General features: G+C 35.9%; 1 protein-coding gene and 1 pseudogene across 1 annotated transcript; both read right to left on the bottom strand.

Annotated features, from left to right (window-relative positions):
* Positions 1-3,376: 3,376 nt before the first annotated feature.
* On the bottom strand, positions 3,377-5,751 carry LOC100658612 (olfactory receptor 4F21-like; annotated as a pseudogene).
* Positions 5,752-19,863: 14,112 nt separating this feature from the next.
* Positions 19,864-22,033, bottom strand: LOC100658333 (olfactory receptor 4K3-like). Its single transcript, XM_003418717.2, has one exon. The coding sequence runs from the start codon at positions 20,800-20,802 to the stop codon at positions 19,864-19,866; it is 939 nt and encodes a 312-aa protein (XP_003418765.2). The 5' UTR covers positions 20,803-22,033.
* Between the last annotated feature and the right edge of the window lie 1,078 nt (positions 22,034-23,111).

Here is a 23,111-nt window from a genome sequence, read left to right as displayed (position 1 = left end):
ATTTCTCAATATTTTGCCTTTCATGATATATCATTTTTCATTATGTCCTACTTGACAACATAAATGGAAAAGCATGCACATTCTATATATGCCTTATATGCCAGGATTTTGAAGGGAGAAAATCTAAGTTTTTTTTTTTTGCCTCAATTCGTATACCCGTTGCTGTCAAGTCGTCCCCAACTCATAGTGACCCTGTAGGACAAAGTAGAACTGCCCCATAGCATTTCCGAATCTTTGGAAGCAGACTGCCACATCTTTTTCCTGTGGAGTGGCTGGTGAGTTCGAACCACTGTCCTTTTGGTTAGCATATGAGTGCTTTAACCAATGTGCCACTAGAGTTTCTTGAATTTGATATACATATGTATAATTTTTCAATGGTGTATTTTTAAAACATTTGGTGCCAAAATTATACAACTGAATTTATAAGCATGGATGGCCTGTGTAGCAGTACTATAATCACCCAACCAATTCTACAGATTGAATGGCAGGTGGCCGAAGCAACTCCTATTTTCAGCCTTTTAAATCCATCATAAGCTAAGTTAGCATCTGTGGTAAAGAATGTTTCAATAAACAATTTTTCTGATGTGTAGAACTGAAAATATTTGAAATTCAAATCTTTAGACTGACTAAAATGTTTATTTAAAAGACAAATACACAATTTGTTATATTTCTTTTCCCCTCTAATCTTCTTGGATGAAACTCTGCATGTATCCAAAATAAAGCCACATTCATATCAGGTGCTGCTTGTTCTAAGAATCTGAAAGTCAGAATTTAAAAGAATAGGTTTTTGAGTATTTGAGATAAATGCGATACTAGCCCAGTTAAGGGAGGATAAAGTCAATGTGTGATAAATAGATGGTGATTGAGCAAATATACTGAAGTTTCAGTATAAAATATCAGAAATTGTGGCAACCAAATGAGAGGGTGAGTGTGGGACTGCATATAAACTGTAAATACTACTTCTGTTTCTAAATATCTGTAGGACAGTAGCATGAATCTTGGGTATTAAGCATAACCAGTTGGCTCAAGCTGGGAAGTTGAACATATAACAAGAAAACGTGTGTGTGTGTGTGTGTGTGTGTGTATGTGAAATTCCACAAGTCAGTTGACCCAAGAACAACTGAGATCGATATCTAAACTTATTTGGCTGAGACCAGAAATCATATTAAAATTTCATTTTTAGAAGGCAATTAAAAATTACAATTCCAACAGCCCCCAAACCAAATCAAATAAATCATAGAATGAAATTAAATAAATGTTTAAATAACCATTTTTTAAGCTCAATTACAGCACCACAAGTAGGAAAAAAAAAAAGCATCCATGACACTCACAGATTAAAAACAAAATGAATGTCGGAGGAAAAGTTTTTTTTTTTCCTCCCTGAGGCATAAAATCTGCATAGAAATTTGATACTCTATGTAAAAATTCCAGTTTTCGTAGTTCTGATTTAAGGTTCTATAACCCTTTTACTATACAGTTTTTTTTTTATTATTATTGTTGTAAAACATGTTGTTTTCATGATACTGAACCTGGTTCAATTTTTTCATTTATTTTTATATCGATATTTAATATATTGGTCACCAGTTCTACTCAGGAAAAATCTTGGAAGTCTCTTCATTCTCACAGCATGTTCATCAGAAAATACTAATATATAAACCATAAAAGGTACAGCTGTCCTGAAAGCATATGTGTTGATTGCTTCATTGCCTGATAGGCTTTATAATAATTCTTGATGAATGACTCTTTTAATCTTGTGTCAGTGTCTACATTCTCAATAGTATTTAGTTTCACGTTTTTGGACAGGAAGGCTGGTTTACAACTAATGAAAAACTAGAGGAGTCTAAATTTTAATGGCTGATAAACTTTATACCCAAAAAGCTGGAAAATAACCTTTCCTTTTTTGCCACTTAAGAATGTAGCAGAAATGTATGCTCAGGTAGTTCAGTTAATCCTTATTTTTCTGTAAATTTGGCCTCCGAATATTTCTGGAAGGGTGGCTTTTCAAAGAAGTCACTGCTGAGACCAGCTTCCATTGCAGTCTTTAGTGCTGGGCACCTGACTGTTCTCCTTCATGGCTTTATCCAGGCACTGATTACTGTTCACATATTGTAGGGTTAATTGTACTGGCTCATACTCAAAGTTGGTTGCCTTTAGGTAGTGGAACTTGAGCATTGTGACTGGGTCATTAAATATGGAAATGTCCAAACAAAGGTCAAATGTTCTAATTTCTTTTTTGACAGTAGAGACCCTTCATTTGATCTCTTATATAAAAACTGCATTCTTTTCATATATTTCTAAAGGAGTTTACTTAGGAGTGCTTTTTTTTTTTTTTTTTCCTCAAGTGTTTGCAAGAATTCACCAGTGTAACCATTTAGGTCTTCCTATCCTTTTTTTCTTCTTTTGAGAATGAGATGTGTCAGCCAGGTTTCAGGCAGGAGACAGAAATCACCAAATGCATTTGAAGAGTGAGAACGTAATATAAAGAACAATTAACTAGGTGTACAGCGTTTAACTAGCTAACTGAAGGGAGAAACAATTGAGAACCTCTTCCTAGCTAACCTAGTGTTTCCACATTGAGCCCATGAATGAAAATGATATCGTGGTAGAAAGGAAGGCTATGCATGCAATTCTTGTTGAATGATTTTTTTTTTTTTTAGCTTTGTCAATGTAGGGTGTTTGACCTATCAGCAGCACAAATGTTCCTTGAAATGATACCATTTTTTGAGGACTGAAATCAATAACTGAAGCATAGTTGCTTACATTGGAACCTTCCAAATTGGAGGAGGCTGGGATTTGTCCTTACTGGGATTAAGATATGTCCTGAGTTTGGCCTGTCTTTCTTTCTGTAAGAACTTTGGCTAGCACAGCTGTCTAATGGTGCACAGATTGATTGATTTCCAACATGAAATACTGCATAATATTTTCCTGAACCAAGGGAATTCACTTTATAGCAAAGAAAGTGCACAAAAGCACACATAACTAGGAATTCCACTGATCTTACCGTATATGGCAACAACTGGGAGCTGTCTATCTGATAGAACACTGGAATAGCTTTTTAAAATGACAACTGAGTCACCATTTAGAAGATGACTCTGCGGACTTGAGGGTCTCTGCTTCAAGATGTATATTTGAACAAATGACCTTCAGATGTTTCTGTATCCCTAATGTTAAAAAAAAAAAAGTGTCTAGAATAGAGATAACAATGAGACCTCTCACTTTTCCCATAGTAGTAATTAGTAAATGCTCTACTGAAGAAGTAGAAATAGGTTTAAAGAAATAGATAATTCATTCAATTATGGCCATGTTAAACGTGGAATGCTAAAGTGGGATTTCTAACAGGCAAGTGGATGCAGAATTTTAGAGCTCGAAAGACAGATATGGTCAGCAAAATCTGATACAATATTGACGTTTGTTCAGTCTTTTTATTGCTATCTTCATGTCTTTGTTCCTTAATGTATAGGTGAGAGGATTCAAGATAGGGGTGATAGCAAAGTCAACAATGAAGAGGTATTTATCAAGTCATGATGTGGGGAAAGGCCACACATAGAGAAACACACATGGAGTGATAAAAAGAACAACCACAGTGATATGAGCCGACAATGTGACAAATGCCTTGGATAAGTTGCCTGAGGAACTTTTCCAGACAGTGACCAAAATGAAGGCATAGGAAAGGATTAGCAGGAAGAAGGTGCCCATGCTCATGAACCCGCTTTTGGCAGCAATAATAAACTCAAATTTGTATCCATCTGTGCAAGTTTTATGATCCTGGAAAAGTCACAAAAAAAGCTATCTATTTTCTTGGGCCCACAAAAGGGCAAGTTAATAACAAATGAAAACTGAGACATAGCATGGATAACCCCAGTTACCCAGGCAGTGACTACGAATGAAACACATATTTTTGGATTCATGATGTTCATGTAGCGAAGAGGCTTGCAGATTGCCGTATACCTGTCAAATGCCATGGCTATGAGTAACACCATCCCCACTCCACCTAAGATGTGGATGAAGCATATCTGTGTCATACAGCCTTGAAAAGAAATTACTCTGTATTCATTTAAAAGGTCTGTGATCATCTTGGGGACTGTGGTAGAGGCAACACCCAAGTCAATGAGAGACAGATTGGCCAGCAGGAAGTACATAGGGGAATGTAAGTGAGCATCAAGAATCACCAAAAACAAAATGAAAAGGTTTCCTAGTATGATCCCTAAATAGAGCAAGGAGAATGTCACTGTGAGAAAAACTTTAGTTTTCCAAGAAGTGGAGAGTCCCAACAACACAAACTCAGAAATCACAGAGTCATTTACTTCACCCATTGATTGGGATAGAAGAGCTGATTTTCAAATTACCTGTAGATAGGAAATGAGAAACTTTCAGAACTACAGGCACTAAAAGTTGATTTTCTATTTACCCTGCTAATTTTTTCGGTGAGTTATATATAGTGGAATTATAAATCGTTGAATTGGAAAGAAGAAAAATAAAGAAAACAAAATGATTATGATTGTGAAGAAAGTGATTCCATAAAAAGAGATATAAAAATTTGAATATGTCAGAAGAAGGCAGATGGGGTTACTTCCCTTCTTGCTCTGTTAATAGATCTTTTGTTCTCGCTCCTGAAGAATTTCTGGACATGTTCTCCAACAGTTTAACTGAGTGTTCTTCGAGCTGTATAATCTTTGGCATTTTCTGTTACCTGGACGTTGACACTCTCAAATTAACTTGGAAATTTTCTTTAGTGGAATTTTCTACTTCACTGGACTAATAGAGTTCATCAGGTCAAAACTTCTTAATATATTTTTTTTTCCTTTTACAGTTTACAATGAAAGTCAATTGTACAGATTCAGGTTATTCATACCATGTTGGTGGTGACACATTTTTATCATTGGTGCACACATAGATCTTTATAGTCAATAAAATATTGTATACAAGAGATCAAATGTTAATAAGCATAAAAATATTATTTAAATAAATGTAATAGTAATAGATAACATGTATTAAATGCTGCCCTCATGTTAGACACGGTACTAAGAACGTTGTCTTTTTCAAACTTAACAAAATTCTGGGATAGATACTGTTTTATGAGATTTGTCTTACAAATGAGACTGAATGAAACTAAGTCTCAGAAAGATCAGTGTCAGAGCCAAGTCTTGTATCCAGAGATGTAGAACGCCATAACCCATACTCCTACCAAGGGCGCTATGCCCTTTAACGCCACCTCCTTCAATATTCCAACCTGAATATTCCCTGGAGATCCATCAGTTAAATTTTATTCAATCCTTTACTCCCCTTGACCTATTAACATAGTAGCTCTCTTTTTAAAAATATCAAAACTATGAATCCTGTGTTCCTTAATAATTATTCATTTCTTTCCCCAGCCCTTCATTGACAATATTATACTCACTTTTCATTCAGTTGATAAGTCGAAACCATTTCTTTTTTATAGGAAGAAACTCTGGATTCTGAATATGTACCATTATCATCACTCTTCAGTCATTATTTTCCTCGACCTTTCTGCAGGATTTAATGCTGTTCATCATTCCCTTTTTTCTGTAACTCCCTATGCCCTTTACTTTTTGGCCGTTCCCTTTTCTTTTTCTTGCCAACAGAAATGCCATTAATTCAGGCAGTGGGCTGAAATCTTGCAGTTTTATGAGAAAGTAGCCCCATCTCAGCTCAAGGGAATGGTACATGATTTTTCTAAACCAATTTCTATAATCACATGTTCTTGGCAATGGATTGGCCTAAGATGGGGCATCTGACCTAAAATTTTAATTTGATGTGAACCAATGTTGACTGTGTAGAGAAGCCTCTTTCTCAAATAAAAAGAAAATATTTGTGTGGAGAAAGGTCCTTTTCCTGGTCCTTTTTATCTGCATTTAATGATAATGTTCTGCTTAATCATATAGCAGTTATGAGATTCCAAACCCATATACTAAGAATAATAAAGTGAAAAGTTAGAAAGTATATAGGACCCAAAGGACATGTTGAACCACAGCAATGGTTTTCCTTTAGATTATCTTGCAATGTGAGGAAAAAAAAAAAAAAACTGTAATTTGTTTAAGCCTTTGCAAATCATGTGTTCTGTTACTTGCAGCTGAATGTAATCCCAGCATTTCTATGACAGCACTCCCCTGATTAAAAAAAAAAAAAAAATTTTTTAATTCTCCTATTATTTCTGCCTTCTTTATATCTTTCTCTTACACAGGATTACTTTTTTTCTTTTCATCTTTAATTTTTGATGTGATTAAGGCTTTGTCCAAAGTATTTTTTTTTAATTCAACACCAGTTTACTAATTCTAAGGAGCCATCACGGCACAGTGGTTAAGCGCTCAGCTACTGACCAAAAGGTCAGTGGTTTGAACTCACCAGCTGCTCCATGGGAGAAAGATGTGGCAGTCAGCTTCTGTGACATTACAGCCTTGGAAACCCAAAGGGGCAGTTCTACTCTGTCTTACTGGTTCACTATGAGTCAGAATTGATTCAACAGCAACGGGTTTTTGGTTTTTTAATAATTTTAACTAGTACCTAGAAGTCGATGACTTCTAAAATCTGTGGCTTTATCTTAGGACTCCGGAGTAATATATACAAAACTGTAAGTGGTATACACAAGTGTAAGTCCTGGTTTCAACTTCAAATTAGTACTTCAAAACTGAATTTATAATCTTATAAAATGCTCTAATTATTTTGTAAATATCATTACCATTCTCCCAAATGCCCAGTATAGACACCTGTGCATAGCATTCTTGCTCTTCCTTTGCCTTCCATCTCCAGAAGCACAATTTTAATTCTCAAGTATTTTCTCAATTCATTTTCCTTCTCTTCAATTCCATTGTCATTTTCTTGCTTCCGGTCTACATATTTTTCTCATCTTTATAATAGAAAAGGCTTCTGAATTATATCTATGTCTCCAATCATACAAAAGTCTAGCCCATTCTATACTCTAAGATCTGTCTATACAAATATCAAATATGATCATGTGACTTTCCTCCTTAAAGCTTTTGGTGGTTCTATCAAGAGAAAATTCTTGAAATCTTAAAGCACATTGCATATGACTGAGAGGAAGAAGTTAGCTATATTTGATTTCAGAGGATTCTCCATAAAACTTTTAGGGAATGAATGTACTGAACAGTTATTGGATAAATTTCAATATCCATTCCTGATAAAAACTCTTATTAATATTGGAAGGATTTTTAAAAACATTTTTAGCAAGATTTTTTAATAGAATTTTTAAACCAGCAGTCAGTATCAGATTATGATGTAACACTAAAATCAAGAATACAAAAAGGGAATCCTGCTAACACTATAATACAAGAATGTACTGCTATAAATTAGAGAAGAATAAAGATGAAGGAAAGGTAGCAAAATTATGGGCATTTACAAATTATACCAATGTGTACTTGAAAACTTAGTTAAATGATTATTAAATATAATATGAGCATTTTAACAAATATAATAAGTTCAGTAGTAATCTTTTAAATATAATGAATACATATTTCATTTATAAATGAAACTGATGTTAAAAGATGTGCAGAATGTATTGAAAATAATCTTTTCTTATATATTTGTTAACATGTATAAAAAGGAAGATCAAACCATGCTAATAGAAAAATAATAGACTTAAAACTATAAAAATATTAACTCTCACTGAACTACTCTATGTAATAACTGCAGTGGTCATGAAAAGTCTAGTGGAGTTATTTTGGAACATTACATAGTGATCTAACAGTCCATTTTAATAACTAGGGAAATTTTGAAATGTAAATGTAATGCAATGGGAGTTAGGAGAGACAAGGGGATGCTTTCTATAAAATATGTTAGAATATGTCATGAACCTTTAGTAATTAAACAATGACTAATTTGACTAAAATACAACAGATAAGTGGGAAAAAACAGTCAAAATTTAATTATATGCATACTAGATATTTACTGTAAAATAAAGAAGGTATTACAATTATGTAGGAAAAGGATTATTTAATAAATTTATAGTATGCAGCAGTTGTTAAACATTGGAAACATAAAGTTGAAATATCGTACCATACATCTTACAGCAAAATAAACTCTGAATGATTTGAAGGTAAATATAAATATAAAATTGTATAAATTAATTTTTATCAGCTTGAGTTTAAGAGATCTTTCTAAGTTTGCTGTAAATTCAGAAATAGGTTCTTTTTAATATATGTATATTTTTAACAGAATAATTGAACCCAGTGTTGCTGTGGGACTGGGAAAGCAGTGCCTCTTCTCCACAGCTGTTGGCAATGTGGTGATACATTCATTTCTGAAGGCGATTTGGCAATAGAAGTAAAAATTCTTTTAACCGTGAGATTGAAATCCTATATTTTGAAATTAATTGTGAAGAAAAAGCAAATAAATGCACAATATATATTTGAAAAATTGTTTTACCTTATTTGTCAGTATTTTTTTTTTACAATACCACTAATTGCAAACAGATTAACTGCTCAGGATTAAGGGACAAATTAACTAGCTGAATACATTCATAAAATGCAAGCTTTAAATATGATTATACAAGTCCAGGTTAACTAGCATGGAAAGATATCAATAAGTCAAGGAAACTGGTATAGAGTATAAATCTTTTTAGGGAGAGGGAGAAATGGCATTTGCATAAGTAAATGTTAAGGATTTACTGAAAATTTCTGCAGCTAGTGGGATTTTTAATAATAATATTATCTTTTATCACCAAGTTGATCTATATATTTTCAGATGTATAGTTTTTTAGTTTTAGGACCTAAAAATGTATCAAAACTAGTGAAGAAAATAGGAAAATATATTTAAGGCCATTTACTCATATAAATAATATGATGATTAAAAGCATTAACACTGCAGTCTAACTGCATTCCCAGCTCCCTCTCTTATTAGTTGTGTGTCCTAGGGTGAGCTACTTAACTGCATGGTGCCTCAATTTCTTTATCTGTGAAAGACAAATACTAAGCGTTTCTACTGCATATAATTGTTTTGAGGACTGAGTTGAAACAAGAAAAATATCAGAAAATGGTCTGGCATATAGTAAGAACTCAGTAAGTCTTATCTACTATGATTTTTTGGAAACAGACCTAGAGTTCTTCAGATTGTGAAAAGTTATTGAGTTCTTCAGGCAAACATAAAGCTAGCTTTTCAGGCAAACATAAAGCTAACATGCTTTCTCAAGTTGTACTCAGTTCCAATGGAATAGCCACAACACGGGCATTACTGTTTATTTTTCTTATCCTAATATTCAGAGAGAAAGATGGTGGAAGATTCAAGATTCTTCATATACCACTTTAAGGAATATCTTGTGTTCATTTCCTAACATGGTTAAAACTATTAAGAATGAGACCAGAGGGTTATAAAACAACATAAGTGAATATTGTTTGTATAAAGAGAGTTGACAACAGAAAAAGGGAGACAGAAAGAGAAAGCAAATGTGGGGAGCTAAAGAAGCAGGGAAAATTATGCAATGAGATTCCAGAGAATTACAATAGGTTTCCTACCTACCTGTTCAGTCAGTCACAGGTTTTACCTGCAGCAACTTCAAGGATTGAGAAACAAAGAGGTTAACTTCTTTTTTCTGATTCACGATTGTTGCTCAAGACAAATATTTATAAATACTTCCCACCACTAAGAATGAAACCAATTAGAAGAACTGAGTATAAATAACCAATATTTACCCCATATGGAAACTAGGTCTTGCACATTGGATTTTCCCAAGAGTCAAGCATTAGGAGAAAGGGTAATAGGGAAATTGGCAATTCAAAGTGACTATCAGTAATTTTGAAGCTCTGACAATATTTTTTCCAACTTGAGGATTTTAGATGGTCATTGAATTATTAAATGTTATCAGTGCAACTGATAATGTCTGTCATCAATATTAGGTTCAAGATCAACTATCACTAACACTAAAAAAACACTACATACCCTTAATTGCTATTTTCACTTAGATTTTTGAGAAATAATGAATTGGTGTTCAAAAAAATCATGGGCGAAAGGGCAAATCACACTTTTGTTCTATCAAGGATATAGCAAATATAGGCTCAGAAATTTCACTTGGGGTTTTAATATCTAAAAGTATTCTATACAGAATTCTAGAGACAAATGATTTTCGTTGTTTGGAAAAAAGGCAGAGTATACTTATTGGTTCAATATACTACGGTGGTGTTTTCAGACTTCAGAAACCACTGAATAAACAGTGACCTACCTTGGGCTCATTGAAGGATTGCTTTGAATTCTGTCTGTTCAGCTGTTGCATTCAGTCCATTTAGTGTGAAGAAATGATTCAGTTCCTTTTTAAATGAAAGACAAGTTAATTAAAGTGAATGTGTTTCCTGGGGATATTATCTGCCAGGATACCATCCTTTTTGGCCTAATGGCAACACTTTTTATGCCAAATGTATTGGTCAATTCTCTACATAAAAAAAAAAAAAAGCTAGAAAAATGACAGATTTTAATATAATGGGAATACAGGTAGTTCCGTTCTGATGACTCTGTCTTAAACTGGTTCTGGTGTAAATCGAATATATCTTTTTTTTTTTTTTAAGTTTTCATTATTATTGCCTTTTATTATCAGTATCTTTATACATTCAGTCTTTGTCTTTGGTGGTTGGAGATATTACATATAAACTTATGGATATATTTTAATACATATAAAATACACAAGTCGTAATAACCTACACCAATATTAAAGAAGAATTGAATGACATTGACATTTGTGGTAATACCTCTGCTTGGGGAATATTCTGGATCATCTGGATTATCCCTGGGAATGGCATTTCTAGTCAGAAAATTAGTGAGAGCTAGCTGTATGACCCTTTTCCTTTTTTCCTCATATATTTCACAGTAACATCTCATTGCTTCCTGAATCTGCCTAATGACTTTAGCAAAGTGATCAACATTTGGGTCCATGTTTTCAAGCAACGGAAATCCCTGATTTAGTTTAGAAAATGACTTCACTTAATCCTTCCATTTAAAAATTTTTTGAGAACTTCTCTCCTACCTCTTCCTCATTATTTCTTCTTCAGCATTTCTTTCCTCTTCAAAATCCATTAAGTCCTGATCTGTCAACTCCCCTTCTTTGTGATCTACGAGCTTTTCCACATTGGCAATATCAAGCCCTAAATTCAGCATTCTTGGTGTATGGAAGGTTTTCCCTCCAATCTCTTCCATTATGTTATCCTGATTAAATGCTTAGAACACATTCATATAACTGAGCAATTTTTCCATATCCCTTGCATGTATTTTCCTGTAACTTCCTCCCAGAAAATACAATGTTTCAGATACACTGAGGAATATTATAATTCTTCTAGAAATCATGTAAGTTACTGTACCTCCATCTTTTGCAGCTATTGCCTGGCAAGCATAGTCAGTAGATAGTATGCCTTTCAGGTGGCCATTGCACCTAGATCCAGCTGTGATCTTGAATCACAGCTGTCATATGCAGAGGTACATACACCTCTTTCACATCTTGATTTAGATCATCCACATGAGGAGCATGTCCTGGGGCATTGTCAAATAGCAGAATCTAGAAAGGAATGCTCTTTTCAAAGCAGTAGGTATACATTTCTGGGATGAAACAATTCAAAAACCAGTCTTCTAATAACACAATCATCATTCAGGCCTTGGAGTTACTCCTGTAGTAGACCAGCAGCTTATTTTTGTCAATGTTTTTGTCTGCTAGAGGGATTTTCAGAATGGTAAATAAGAAAAGGTTTTAAGTTAAATTCAGCAGCATTTTCTCCAAGCAGCACCGTGATTCTGTCTTTAAATGCCTTGAACCTGGCATTGACTTTTTGGGAACACATGGTCGCAGGTGTGGTTTGTGGTAACTCGAATATGTTGTAAGTTGGGGACTATCCACCCATGCGTGACTTATTGACATGGTTAGGTTCCAAAGACCAGGTTGTTATGTGAAAATTGGTGTTATGCAAAAATGGAAGAAGATGACCACGTCTAATCAAAAGATGGAGGATATCTACATCATCACATAACTGCCAAATTACATCATTACATAACTGCCAAACCACTGAGAATCATAGCCCAGACAAGTTGATGCACGATGTTAACCATCACAGCCAGCATTACTCTCACCTGGCACTTTAGCCTTCGTTACTGCCAGATGTATGTTGTTAATGCACAAAACAATCAGATAGTAGATATTTTACATTTCTTGTAAATGTCTAATATTGGATAAGGAGATATTCAATAAGTGAGTAGTAAATGTATACCCTGCCCCCACTTGGCAATACACACAGTAAGAAAAGGGGAGGCAAAGTGAATAAACAGTTACACAATTTGATATCTATACTGACTTGACAATATCAGAGGAAAAGTGATAGATTTTCTGTGGCCATTAGTTTAGAAAAAATAAAGCTTGGATTCATACACTAATACTAGATTAAAAAAAAAATTTAATCCTACTTTTATTTTATCAACTGCCCCAGGACAGTAATAGACCCATAATTACAATACCTTCTAACATCATATCGTAATAATGAGAGTGAAGTAGGTTATTTGGCATCAAGCAAACTTGTTTTCTGCTTGATCGTTCAATTTTGGTAGTAACCCTTAAACATCTGGGACTCCTACTCTTAATGGTTTGATCACAAATATTTTTGGGTTAAAAACTGTTTCTTGTGTTAGTTCAGGTACTACGTAAAACGGTGATCACTACAGAACTATAAGGGTCTTTCTTGAGGAGGAATGTTTGTGAAGAGGAGAGGGAAGGGCAAGCAGAAGTAGACAGAAGTGAAAGCCTTCATAAGGAGATGCTAATGTGGCCTCTGTGAAAGAAGAGAGGAAAAGGAGAAATGAGTGGAGTAGCTCTGAGTGCAGCGCTGAGAAAGTCTCTACCAGGTGGATGGGGAAAACCAGAGCAAAGGTGGCCCATTTGAGGAATCCCATATTGGACAGTAGTGCCCTGGCTCTGGCACCCTAACAATTGTCAATCATTGTCTCAGAAGAGCTTGTGGTTAACGTGGCCACAGGGAGAATGTTACAGTGAATCTGAAGTTGTAACAGCTGTTAGCTATCAGCTAATGTCTTAGGCTGGGTTGTCTAGAGACGGGAAACCAGTAAAGCACATAAATATGTATATAGAGAGATTTATACCAAGGAAATGACTCATGCACTTATAGAAGCATGAAAGTTCCAAGTCTGTGGGTTAGGCTGGAGGCTTCTGATGAATGTAGCTGCAGGGGTAGGAGACCCCAACATTGGTAGGTCAGACAGCAGGACTCTTGCTCACAGGCTTTGGAGGTCAATGAATCCCAAGATTGACAGACAAGACAGCAGGTAAGCTGCTAATAGGAGCTAGCTGCAGGATCCAGAGGGAGCAAAATCCCACCAGTGAGCCAGAATATCCCCCTATGTTAGAAATGAGCCACACCCCCAAGGAAACTCCGTTTCAACTGATTAGCTGCTCATAACTAATCTCGTCATGGAAGTGATTGCATTATATCAGATCTCATTATAAAGAGGGTTACATCATTAAACAGCTGCCAAACTACATCAAAACTGCCAAACCACTGAGAATCATGGCCTAGCCAAGTTGTCACACAACCTTAACCATCACAATCCATCCCTTGTCAATTTGGCACCTGTACCCATCTCTGAATAAAGAAAATTATAAAGTCATACTTGCCTTATGTGATAGAACTAAAACACATACAACTGAAAATGCTCTACCCCTGTTTATGTCTTATATTTAATAAGTAATGAAAACAAAAATATCTGATACATATACACAAGAAAGAAAGACTTATAGCAATTACAAGCCTCATTTCTGCAACTGCTCACATGGTAATAACTGGTATTTAGAACTACATTCTTCCACCACCCATCCCATATTCCCTTTGCCCTCAGCAAGTACCCCAGCTGGTTGTGGTTCTTTGAATCGTGAGGTGACATAACCTTCATTTCTGAAGAGCCTGGGCCATTAATAGTCATGTTGGAATTGGGTTACTCTAGCTTTCTATTGACATTAATCAGAAGGCCTGGTAGTACTGAGACACCATAAGGGATCTCCTGCATTCCAGACATACTCTTCTTTACCTCCATCATGTAATGTCAATCTGATTTCCTTTTGGTAATCACTATCAATCACAGCAGCTAATTTGGTAAGGCCTGTTTTTGCTTATTGATCCAGAGGCATGAGGAGCCCAAACTGGTCAAGTGGCATTCTTAATTTCCAGTTCAATGGAACTAGTGATGTGTCTCCAGGTGGGAGCATTTCTTCCTTTGAAAATAAGACTTCTAGACCTGCAGAGCATAAGGTCATGGGGGCAGAAAGCAAAAATATTGTGAGTGGGTCAGTAGGAGCAATAGTGAATGGTGCCACTGCCATATCCATCCCTTGATTCTTAGACTCATGAATCCTGGCTATGGGAGAAACAGCATCATATATTGGACACTAGTTTAGAGCATACGCAGCCTCCTAGAGAACACTGCCCCAACCCTGCAAGATATTGCCCGTAGCTGGTGCTGTAATTGTGTCTTTAGAAGGCCATTCCATCATTCTATCAAGCCAGCTGCTTCAGGATGATGGGTAACATGGTAAGGCCAGTGAATTCCATGAGCATGAGCCCACTGCCACATTTCATTTGCTGTGAAGTGAGTCCCTTGATATGAGGCAATGCTGTGTGATACAATGATAGTGTTAAGACATTCTATAAGTCCACAGATGGCAGTTTTAGCATAAGCATTGCGTGCAGGGAAGGCAAACCCATATCCAAAGTAGGTGTCTGATCCAGTAAGAACCAAATGCTACCATTTTCTTGATAGCATCTGTCCTATGTAATCAACCTTCCACCAGGTTGCTGGATGATCACCTCAAGGAATAGTGCCATACTGGAGACTCAAAGTAGGTCTTCGCTGCTGGCAGATTGCACATGCAGCGTTGGCTGTAGCCAAATCGGCCTTGGTGAGTGGAAGTCCATTTTGCTAAGCCAATGTGAAACTTCCATCCGTGCCACCATACACACTGTTCATGAGCCCATTGGGCAATGACAGTAGTGGCTAGGGAAAGAGGATGATTTGTTTCCACAGGACATGTCAGCCTATCCACTTGATTGTTGAAATCTTCCTCTGCTGAAGTTACCCTTTGGTGAGCATTCACATTAGTCACAAATATCTTCACTTCGTTGGGCCACTCAGAGAGGCGTCTCCACATACCTTTTCCTCATACCTACTTGTCTCCAATTTTCCAATCACATTCCCTCCAAGTCCCTGACCATTCAGCCAAACCATTGGCCACAGCCCATGAATCAGTATACAATCACACATCTGGGCATTTCTCCTTCCAAGGAAAGTGAACAACAAGGTACACCACCTGATGTTCTGACCATTGGGAGGATGTCTCTTCACCACTGTCCTTCAGGGACATCCCTGAAGGGATTGTAGTATTTTGCTCTCCAGTTTTGAGTGGCGTCTGCCTGACGTGCAGAACCACCTGTAAACTAGACACGAATTTTCTCTTCCTCGGTCAATTGATTTTAAGGAACTCCCCATGATGCCGTAGGTGCAGACTAGGAGATGTAAGGTATTGTGACAGATGTGGAGACCATAGGCATTTGGACCACTTCCTCATGCAACTTACTTGTGACTTCTGGTCCTGCTCAGGCCCAGTCTCCTATATACCACTTCCATGATGGAATGCTGCTGTGCACGTCCAACTTTATGGCTCTGTGGGTCAGACAACATCCAGTTCATGATGGGTGGCTCAGGGCACATGGTGACTTGGTGGTCCATGGTGAAGCGTTCAGTCTCTACTAAGTGTCAGTAACAAGCCAAAAACTGTTTCTCAAAAGGAGAGTAGTTATCTGAAGAGGATGGCAGGGCCTTGCCCCAAAATTCTAAGAGCCTGTGCTGTGATTCACCAATAAGGGCATGACAAAGTCTACAAACAGTATCACTATCTGCCACTGACACTTCAAGCACCATAGGATCAGCCAGATCATATGGCCCAATTGGCAGAGTAGTTTGCATGGCCTCCTGAACCTGTTGCAGAGCCTTCTCTTGATCTGGGCTCCACTCAAAATTAGCAGATTTTCAATCTCTTGATAGATAGGCCAAGTAGCACACCTAAATGATGTATATGTTGCCTCCAAAATCTGAAGAAGCCCACTAGGTTTGTGTCTCCATTTCACTGGTTGTTAGGTGCCATCGAGTAGATTTCCAACTCATAGTGGCCCCATGTGACAGAGTAGAACTGCCCTATAGGGTACTTTGGTTTTGTTCGTAGGGAAGTCCAATTTTCTTTGCTAATACCTACTTGCTTGTAAAACATTATTAAATCTACCTTAGTATTCATCTGTACTCTCCCAAAATGTCTGTACTCATCAAAGTTAGCCATCTATTGATGAAAATAGAAATGAAAGAGGCAATAGAGTGTGTTAAATGTTACTGATTAGATAAATACTGTTGTAGGCTTGAGTCTACAGAAGGATTTTATAACTCTTAAATAAATAAGTTGCCCAAGAAGAATAACAACAAATTTCTTTCTTTTTATATATTTTATTTTGTTTACTTGCCTTTCTTAGGGGAAATGTTTCTAATATTTCATCTTTAACTATAACTTGTGCTGGAAATATTTTGTAAATATCCTTTATCAGATTGAGTAATTTTCATTCTATGTTTGGTAAGAGTTTCATCATGAAAGTGTATTGGTTATTATACAATGCTATTATGCATCTATTAAGATATTTGTATGACTTTTCTTCTTTTTCTTAATATAGTGATTATTTTCCAAATGCTAAATCAATCTTGTAGTTCAGTTTTAAAATTGTTGTAATATATTATTTATTTTTCTCATACCATACATAGTGTTTTATATATTGTCTTTGGTATTATTTTGTTTAGAATTTTTGCACCTATGTCATGACAGCAGTAAGCTTATAACTTTTTTTCTCATATCCTTATCTGATCTTCATGTCAAATTTAAGCTGACTTCATAAGTACATCAGAAAAAAGGATTAGTAGCTGATTCTCAAACTCATTACCCACCACATGGACATCTGGGGAGAAAAAAAACAGCAAAAGGAAAGAAATAAATGAACTGGCTAATCCCCTTGTAAAAATGCTAATTGAATCTCCTGACAATATTTACTAGTAGAAAGATAACGGAGAATCTTCATCTATGGAATTCTTTTAGCAGTATACTTTGATCTATGTAGGTTGCTAATGGTAAATCAGCATGGAATTTGGTGGATTTATTTATTTATTGGATACAGCCAGCTGGGCAATATCAATAGTAGCTATGTAATTATCACAGTAACTATTGAAAAAGTGTCATGACCCAAATCAGCTCCCTTTCTGTAAATGATGCTAAGCATACATTGTTAGGGTCTTCACCTCTTGTATCTGGCTTAGAAAACATACTAAAATAATTTGAATAAACTTGGGGAGTTCTGTTGGCCTCAGAATTCTTCATGTTGCAATTGGGTTTTGCAAATGTTTCCTTTGAATTATTAATGAATTTTGATACAGCATAATATCTCTTACATTAAGCCAAAAAGAGTGTTCCCTATTACTCTGTTCTAAAGAGGAGTTTCTGTGAAAATGTTTTTTTTTTCTTTCTTAGATGTTTTGAAGAATTCACCAGTGAAGACATTTAGACCTGCACTTTTCTTGTGCAAAGTTGTATCATGGTTCAGTCAGCAAAAAGGAACTACCCCAATGATTTGAACAGAAAGAATTTAAAGAATTCATCAAGTATAAAATTGTTAACTAGGTGTCTGAAATTTTAAAAAAGAGCTCGAAATTATCGTGGAGGTAGCAACTGTAGGATGCAGTATAACCCCAAAGGGCTGTGGGAGCAAAGGGAGGAGGCTGAATGTTTGAATCTTAGCTGTTTAGAGAAGGAGCCCTGTGAGGCTGAGCTTCGGATCTCTTTGGAGGGAGTGAAGCTTGCTTACTGATTGTTTCTCTGAGCTCAGAGGAGAGGCTCCTTAGACCTGGGACCCGGAGTTTTGAAGAGAGATTGCCAGCTTGCTGGTGCAGTTATCTTTAAGGGCTCATGATATGTTTAGTTGTGCAGCTGTTAGAAAAAGTGCAACCTGGATTCAGATGCTTTCCTAGGAAGGAACTACTGTTGCTAGGTGGCTGTGGTGATGCTCGTGGGCCCAGCGAGCCACGAGAGAGCCCACAAGGAGCAAATAGGAAGGAGTAAGTAGGTTTCCCCTTTTCAACTAGGGAGTCTCCCTGTAGCATATCTAATTGTTAGAGCGTAAAATGGATCCAGATGGGAAAACAGAAATGTGGTTTTAGAGTTCCAGCACCATCAGAAAGTAGAGTATCAATCAGTAGGTTTCGAGCTGAGAGACAATAATTGGGACAGAAAATGCTTTAATTGCAGATTCAATTTCTTTAATAAATTTTGTACCACCAAGATTTTCTTGTTTTAATAACTGGTTCTTAATAAAAAGCTTCCCATTTATGTAGAATTTTAAATATATTGGTATAAAGTTGTACATAATATCCTCTTATAATCTTGTGACAGATGAATTTGTAGAGATATCTCTTTTCCTGGTCTTGGTAATTTATTCTTCTTGATCAGCCTTGCTAATGTATTATCAATTTTATTAATCTTTTCAAAGGACTAACTTTGTTTCGGTTGATTCTTTTTTATTGTTTTCTTAATTTCATTAATTTTTTTTCTTATAATTTTTATTTCCTTCTACTTTTTTTTAGGTTAATGTTCTTGAGGTAGATACTTGAATGATTAATATGTAGCTTTTCTATTTTTAGTATATGGATCTATGATAAAGTCCTCACATGCATACCTATAGCTGAATTCTGTGTGCTCTATTTGCTATATTTTTATTAGTGTTCAGTTTAAAATGTTTTTAGTTTTCCATCGTGATTCTTTCTGAAACATGAATTACATTGATTTGCCTTTAATTTCTTTTTAAGTGTTAGGATCGTAATCACACCACAAGAAATCATGACCATAACTTTCGTCTGTTCATGAGTTAAATTAGAATTTAAGATATTGTAAAGGTTTGACGCATATTTTGCAAAGATACAGAATATACAATATTGCAAGGCAACTTTATTTAAAAAGGATATATGATGCTGATATAATTGGTCGTCTCTTTCTCACCCTACCAACGATAAAACCAACTGCATGCATTTTCCTTTTGCACGTACTATAATGTTTGCATACGTGCAGGAGAGAGAGAGAGAGGTGTGTGTATAAAAGCATATATGCATTCTATTTATTCATTTCTGATGTCCAGTAAGGGCCTCCTTAGAAAGAAGAAAGTTGGTTAGGTATCTCACTGAGAGCCACACAGTGTATCTGAACCCTGCAGTGAATGAACACAGGCAATTTCATTGTGCTGTTGTTGTTGTTTCTTCTTGACTTTCTTCTCATCAGTTTAAATTTCCTTTGCCTTCATCAAGGCAGTCTTTCCTACCCTCACAACTCCCTTTTCTTATTTCTTTATGTGAAATAAAACTATAATAACAAAATTAATTTATTAACAGGAGAGAAAAAATTATATTTCAAAGGATTTTCAAAGACTTTTGCTGTGTATTTAAGGAAAGTCTTTCAAGGGAAACTCAACCTTTAAAAAATGGCCAAGAGTTGAATGCTTGAATTAAATGGATTATGTTGTGCAGTACAGGCACAATAGTACTATGGTTAGAGTCATTTATCTTTTCTTCTAAGTGGATGCTTATCACCCAAATATCTTTAGAACTCTAGTAAAGTTAGGGTTAGAGTAAATAAAAAAAGTGTTTTTTATAAACACAAGTAATACATCTGGGAATGCTCATAGTTTATAGGTACAAAAAAGGCATTATTTCAAGTTCAGTTTACAGGTCAAGCCATGGCAATATTAAAGTGAATAAGGAGGATTTTCTGATTACACAAGAAATCTAAAAATTATCCCTTGAATTCATATGGTGACTTATCAGTCTCTTTACAGCATTTTTAATCTCTTTATTTCTCAGTGTGTAAATGGCTGGATTCAGGAGAGGCGTGATGACTGTGTAAAACACAGCAAGAAACTTGTCCACCCAAGTGGTGCTGAGTGGCCACAGATAGATGAAGATGCAGGGTCCAAAGAACAACACCACCACTATGATGTGGGAAACACAGGTAGAGAGTGCCTTTGATGGCCCATCCTTAGTGCGAAGGCGAACAGTTAATAGGATATAGGTGTAGGATATCAGCAAGAGAATGAAACAGGTTGTTGCCAAGACCCCACTGTCAGTGTTTATCAATGTTCCCAGAGTATGTGTATCCATGCAGGCTAGTTTGATCACCAAAGGGATATCACAGAAAAAGCTGTCCACTACTCTGGGTCCACAGAATGGCAGTTCCAGAATCGTTGCCATTTGACTCATGGCATGCACAAAGCCAATGATCCATGATATCAAAACTAGCCAGAGGCATTTTTCTCTGTCCATGATGCTGGAGTAATGGAGTGGCTTGCAGATGGCCACATAACGGTCATAGGCCATTGTCACAAGCAGCACCATCTCACCACCTCCAAAGAAGTGCACACAGAGAATCTGGCTCATACAGCCTCTAAAGGAGATGGTCTTGTTATCCTTTAGGAAGTCTGTGGTTAGTTTAGGGGTGGTGACTGAGGAAAGGCAGAAGTCAACAAATGAAAGATTGGCCAAGAGGAAGTACATGGGGGAATGGAGATGAGGATCAGAGATGATCAAGAGCACAACGAGGAGGTTGCCTACAACAGTCATCAGGTAGAGCATAGAAAACGGCAGTAGGAGGAAGCTTTGGAGCTCCCTTGAATTACAAAGTCCACTAAAAATAAACTCTGACACCACAGACTGATTTGCTTCTTCCATTTAATTCACTTTGTTATAATGTGACCCAAAGAGCAAGAGATAAACTAGGAACTTCAGGAATGAAAATAAGAATTTAATGTTCAGGTGTTAGAGGGCAGATAAAGTTTCTCATACAAAAAATTGAAATATTATCATTGTACTAAGCTCAAAGTTTAAATTAATAACTATTTCTCAAAAAGAGCATAACCTTGCAGCCAAGAAGGGAAGCTAATTAAGTTTAGAAAAGCAGCTCAAAAATGTTACCCATTGGAAACACAGTACTTACGGGTATCAAAAATAAAGTCAGATTAAAAATATAATAATATTCTCTTTAAACAATTTCTCCAAGACCTGAATGTACCTGTCTTGCAGGAAATCCGACAGACCAGTCTTGATTTCTTAGCTCCAAAATATATTTAGAAACTCTCTGTTTTACCAAAATTGACCCAAGACCATAATGTAATACTGCATTGATGCAAAACACGCTTCTCAGGAACAAATTGGTTGCTAAATGGAAACTTGTGTGGAGATGGAATTTAAAGTCTACTGCAAATACTAGGAAAAACTGTTCATCAAATGATTTGAGAAAAGTTTATTTTCCAAAGAAGACCACAGAAACTGGTTACACATTTCTATTATTAGCTACTACTTTGCATTTCTAATCTCCTAGTAAGAGGCTATTGCCACAAAACTATATGTACCTTGGCCTGAGAAATGATAACTCATATATATTGACTGGTCTTTGGCCTTCACTGGCAAGAAGGAGCATTTTTTGGAAAGTACCTTAAATGACAGATGTATGAAAGCTAATTTTACTCCCAACTGCCCTTCCTGGGATAAAATATAAATTCTAATTTCATTTTTCCTTAAACAATTTAGTTGTTTTATTTAAATTCACCCCAGTGAGAAACAAAACAAAACCATATTTTCCCTAAGCCAGAAAGCCAAACCATTCTTTCTTCCATTTTTCTTTCCTCCTTCCCTTCATCCTCCCTTCCGTTTCTTCCTTTGTACATCTTTATCTCTCAATTTTTCCTATTACACTTTCTGTATATGTAAACAGAGATTAAAAGTTGCCTAACTAGCACCTATTGTAAACCAGGTGCTGTACTTAGCACGTTACAAACTATCTGTTTTAATCATCACAACATTTATTGCCATTTTACAAATGAGACAACCTGATTTCCCAGGCCATCTAGCTATAAGGTGGCATAACTGGAATATAATCTGAGGTCTGATTCCAAAGCCTCCAACATAATTTCTCTATTAGAGAAAGTTTATGGTAAGAACACTGGTTTTGAAACACTAAGAAAACAAATAAGATTTCTTAAATAATTTGTTTATGAAGAGATAATTCACACACAAAGAAATGTAAATGCCCCAAATGATAAGAAAAGACATTTATGTTTATATAAAAATCAATTTTGTGTTTCTTTTCCTTTTTTAATTGTTGAAAATATATACAGCAAAACATATACCAATTCAACAATTTCTACATGTATAAAAAAATCAGTCTCACTTCAGTTTTTGTCTTTAAATTGGAATGTACTTAATCCATTAATCTAAATTACTGAGATTTTCCTGTGTTTATTGCTTCAATCAAATGATAGGAGAAGCAAAATCCAAAAGTAAAGAGAAAATACCAGCAAAATGCAGAATGCCTGTGAAAACAGCTCTTCCGCAACTGCTAACATTGTAGAAGGGTGCTGGCAACAGCTAACATTGTAGAAGGGCGGTGCTTTTGTTATGCAAGACTGTGTAAGGAGTCCAGAAGTCCCAGGGATCAGTTGGAAATGAAAATTCTTCATCTTTCCTGTAAACACATCAACTAAGTAGCACATGCAGTACTCTAAGCTTGATAGGTATATATAAAAAAAATGCTACAGCAAAGCAAAAAAAAAAAAAAAAAACAGTGTTAAATTGGGATATTAAGGGTGAAAATTAAAAAGTCAGCTAGTTTGGGATATACTTATCCTACGGAGATCATCTCTGAAACCAAATCTTTGTTCGCTGATAAGGCTTACTTTGCATTCTACCTTCAATCTGAAATGAAGTCCAATTTATTTTTGCTGCCATGAGGATTAGTGAGTGTGTATTCTCATTGCAGCCTATATACATATATACAGTGTGAAGAGTAGCCTCTGGCCTGGGAAATTTTCTACCTCTGTATTTCAAATACAGCCAAGTATTTGGAATGACTTTTTGTATCATACTCCTCAGGGATTCCGTAGCTTCCAACTTTTCCTGGTTTGAGAGCATCATCTACTAATGTATCTACTAATGAGCTAAGTTAAAGACAGATAAGTTAAATACAACTACAAAGCTCACTA

The sequence above is a fragment of the Loxodonta africana genome, chromosome 10 (genome assembly GCF_030014295.1).
Source record: "Loxodonta africana isolate mLoxAfr1 chromosome 10, mLoxAfr1.hap2, whole genome shotgun sequence".
NCBI lineage: Eukaryota > Metazoa > Chordata > Mammalia > Proboscidea > Elephantidae > Loxodonta > Loxodonta africana.
Note: the sequence above shows the minus strand (reverse complement) of the source record. Positions and strands in the feature narration are given on the sequence as shown.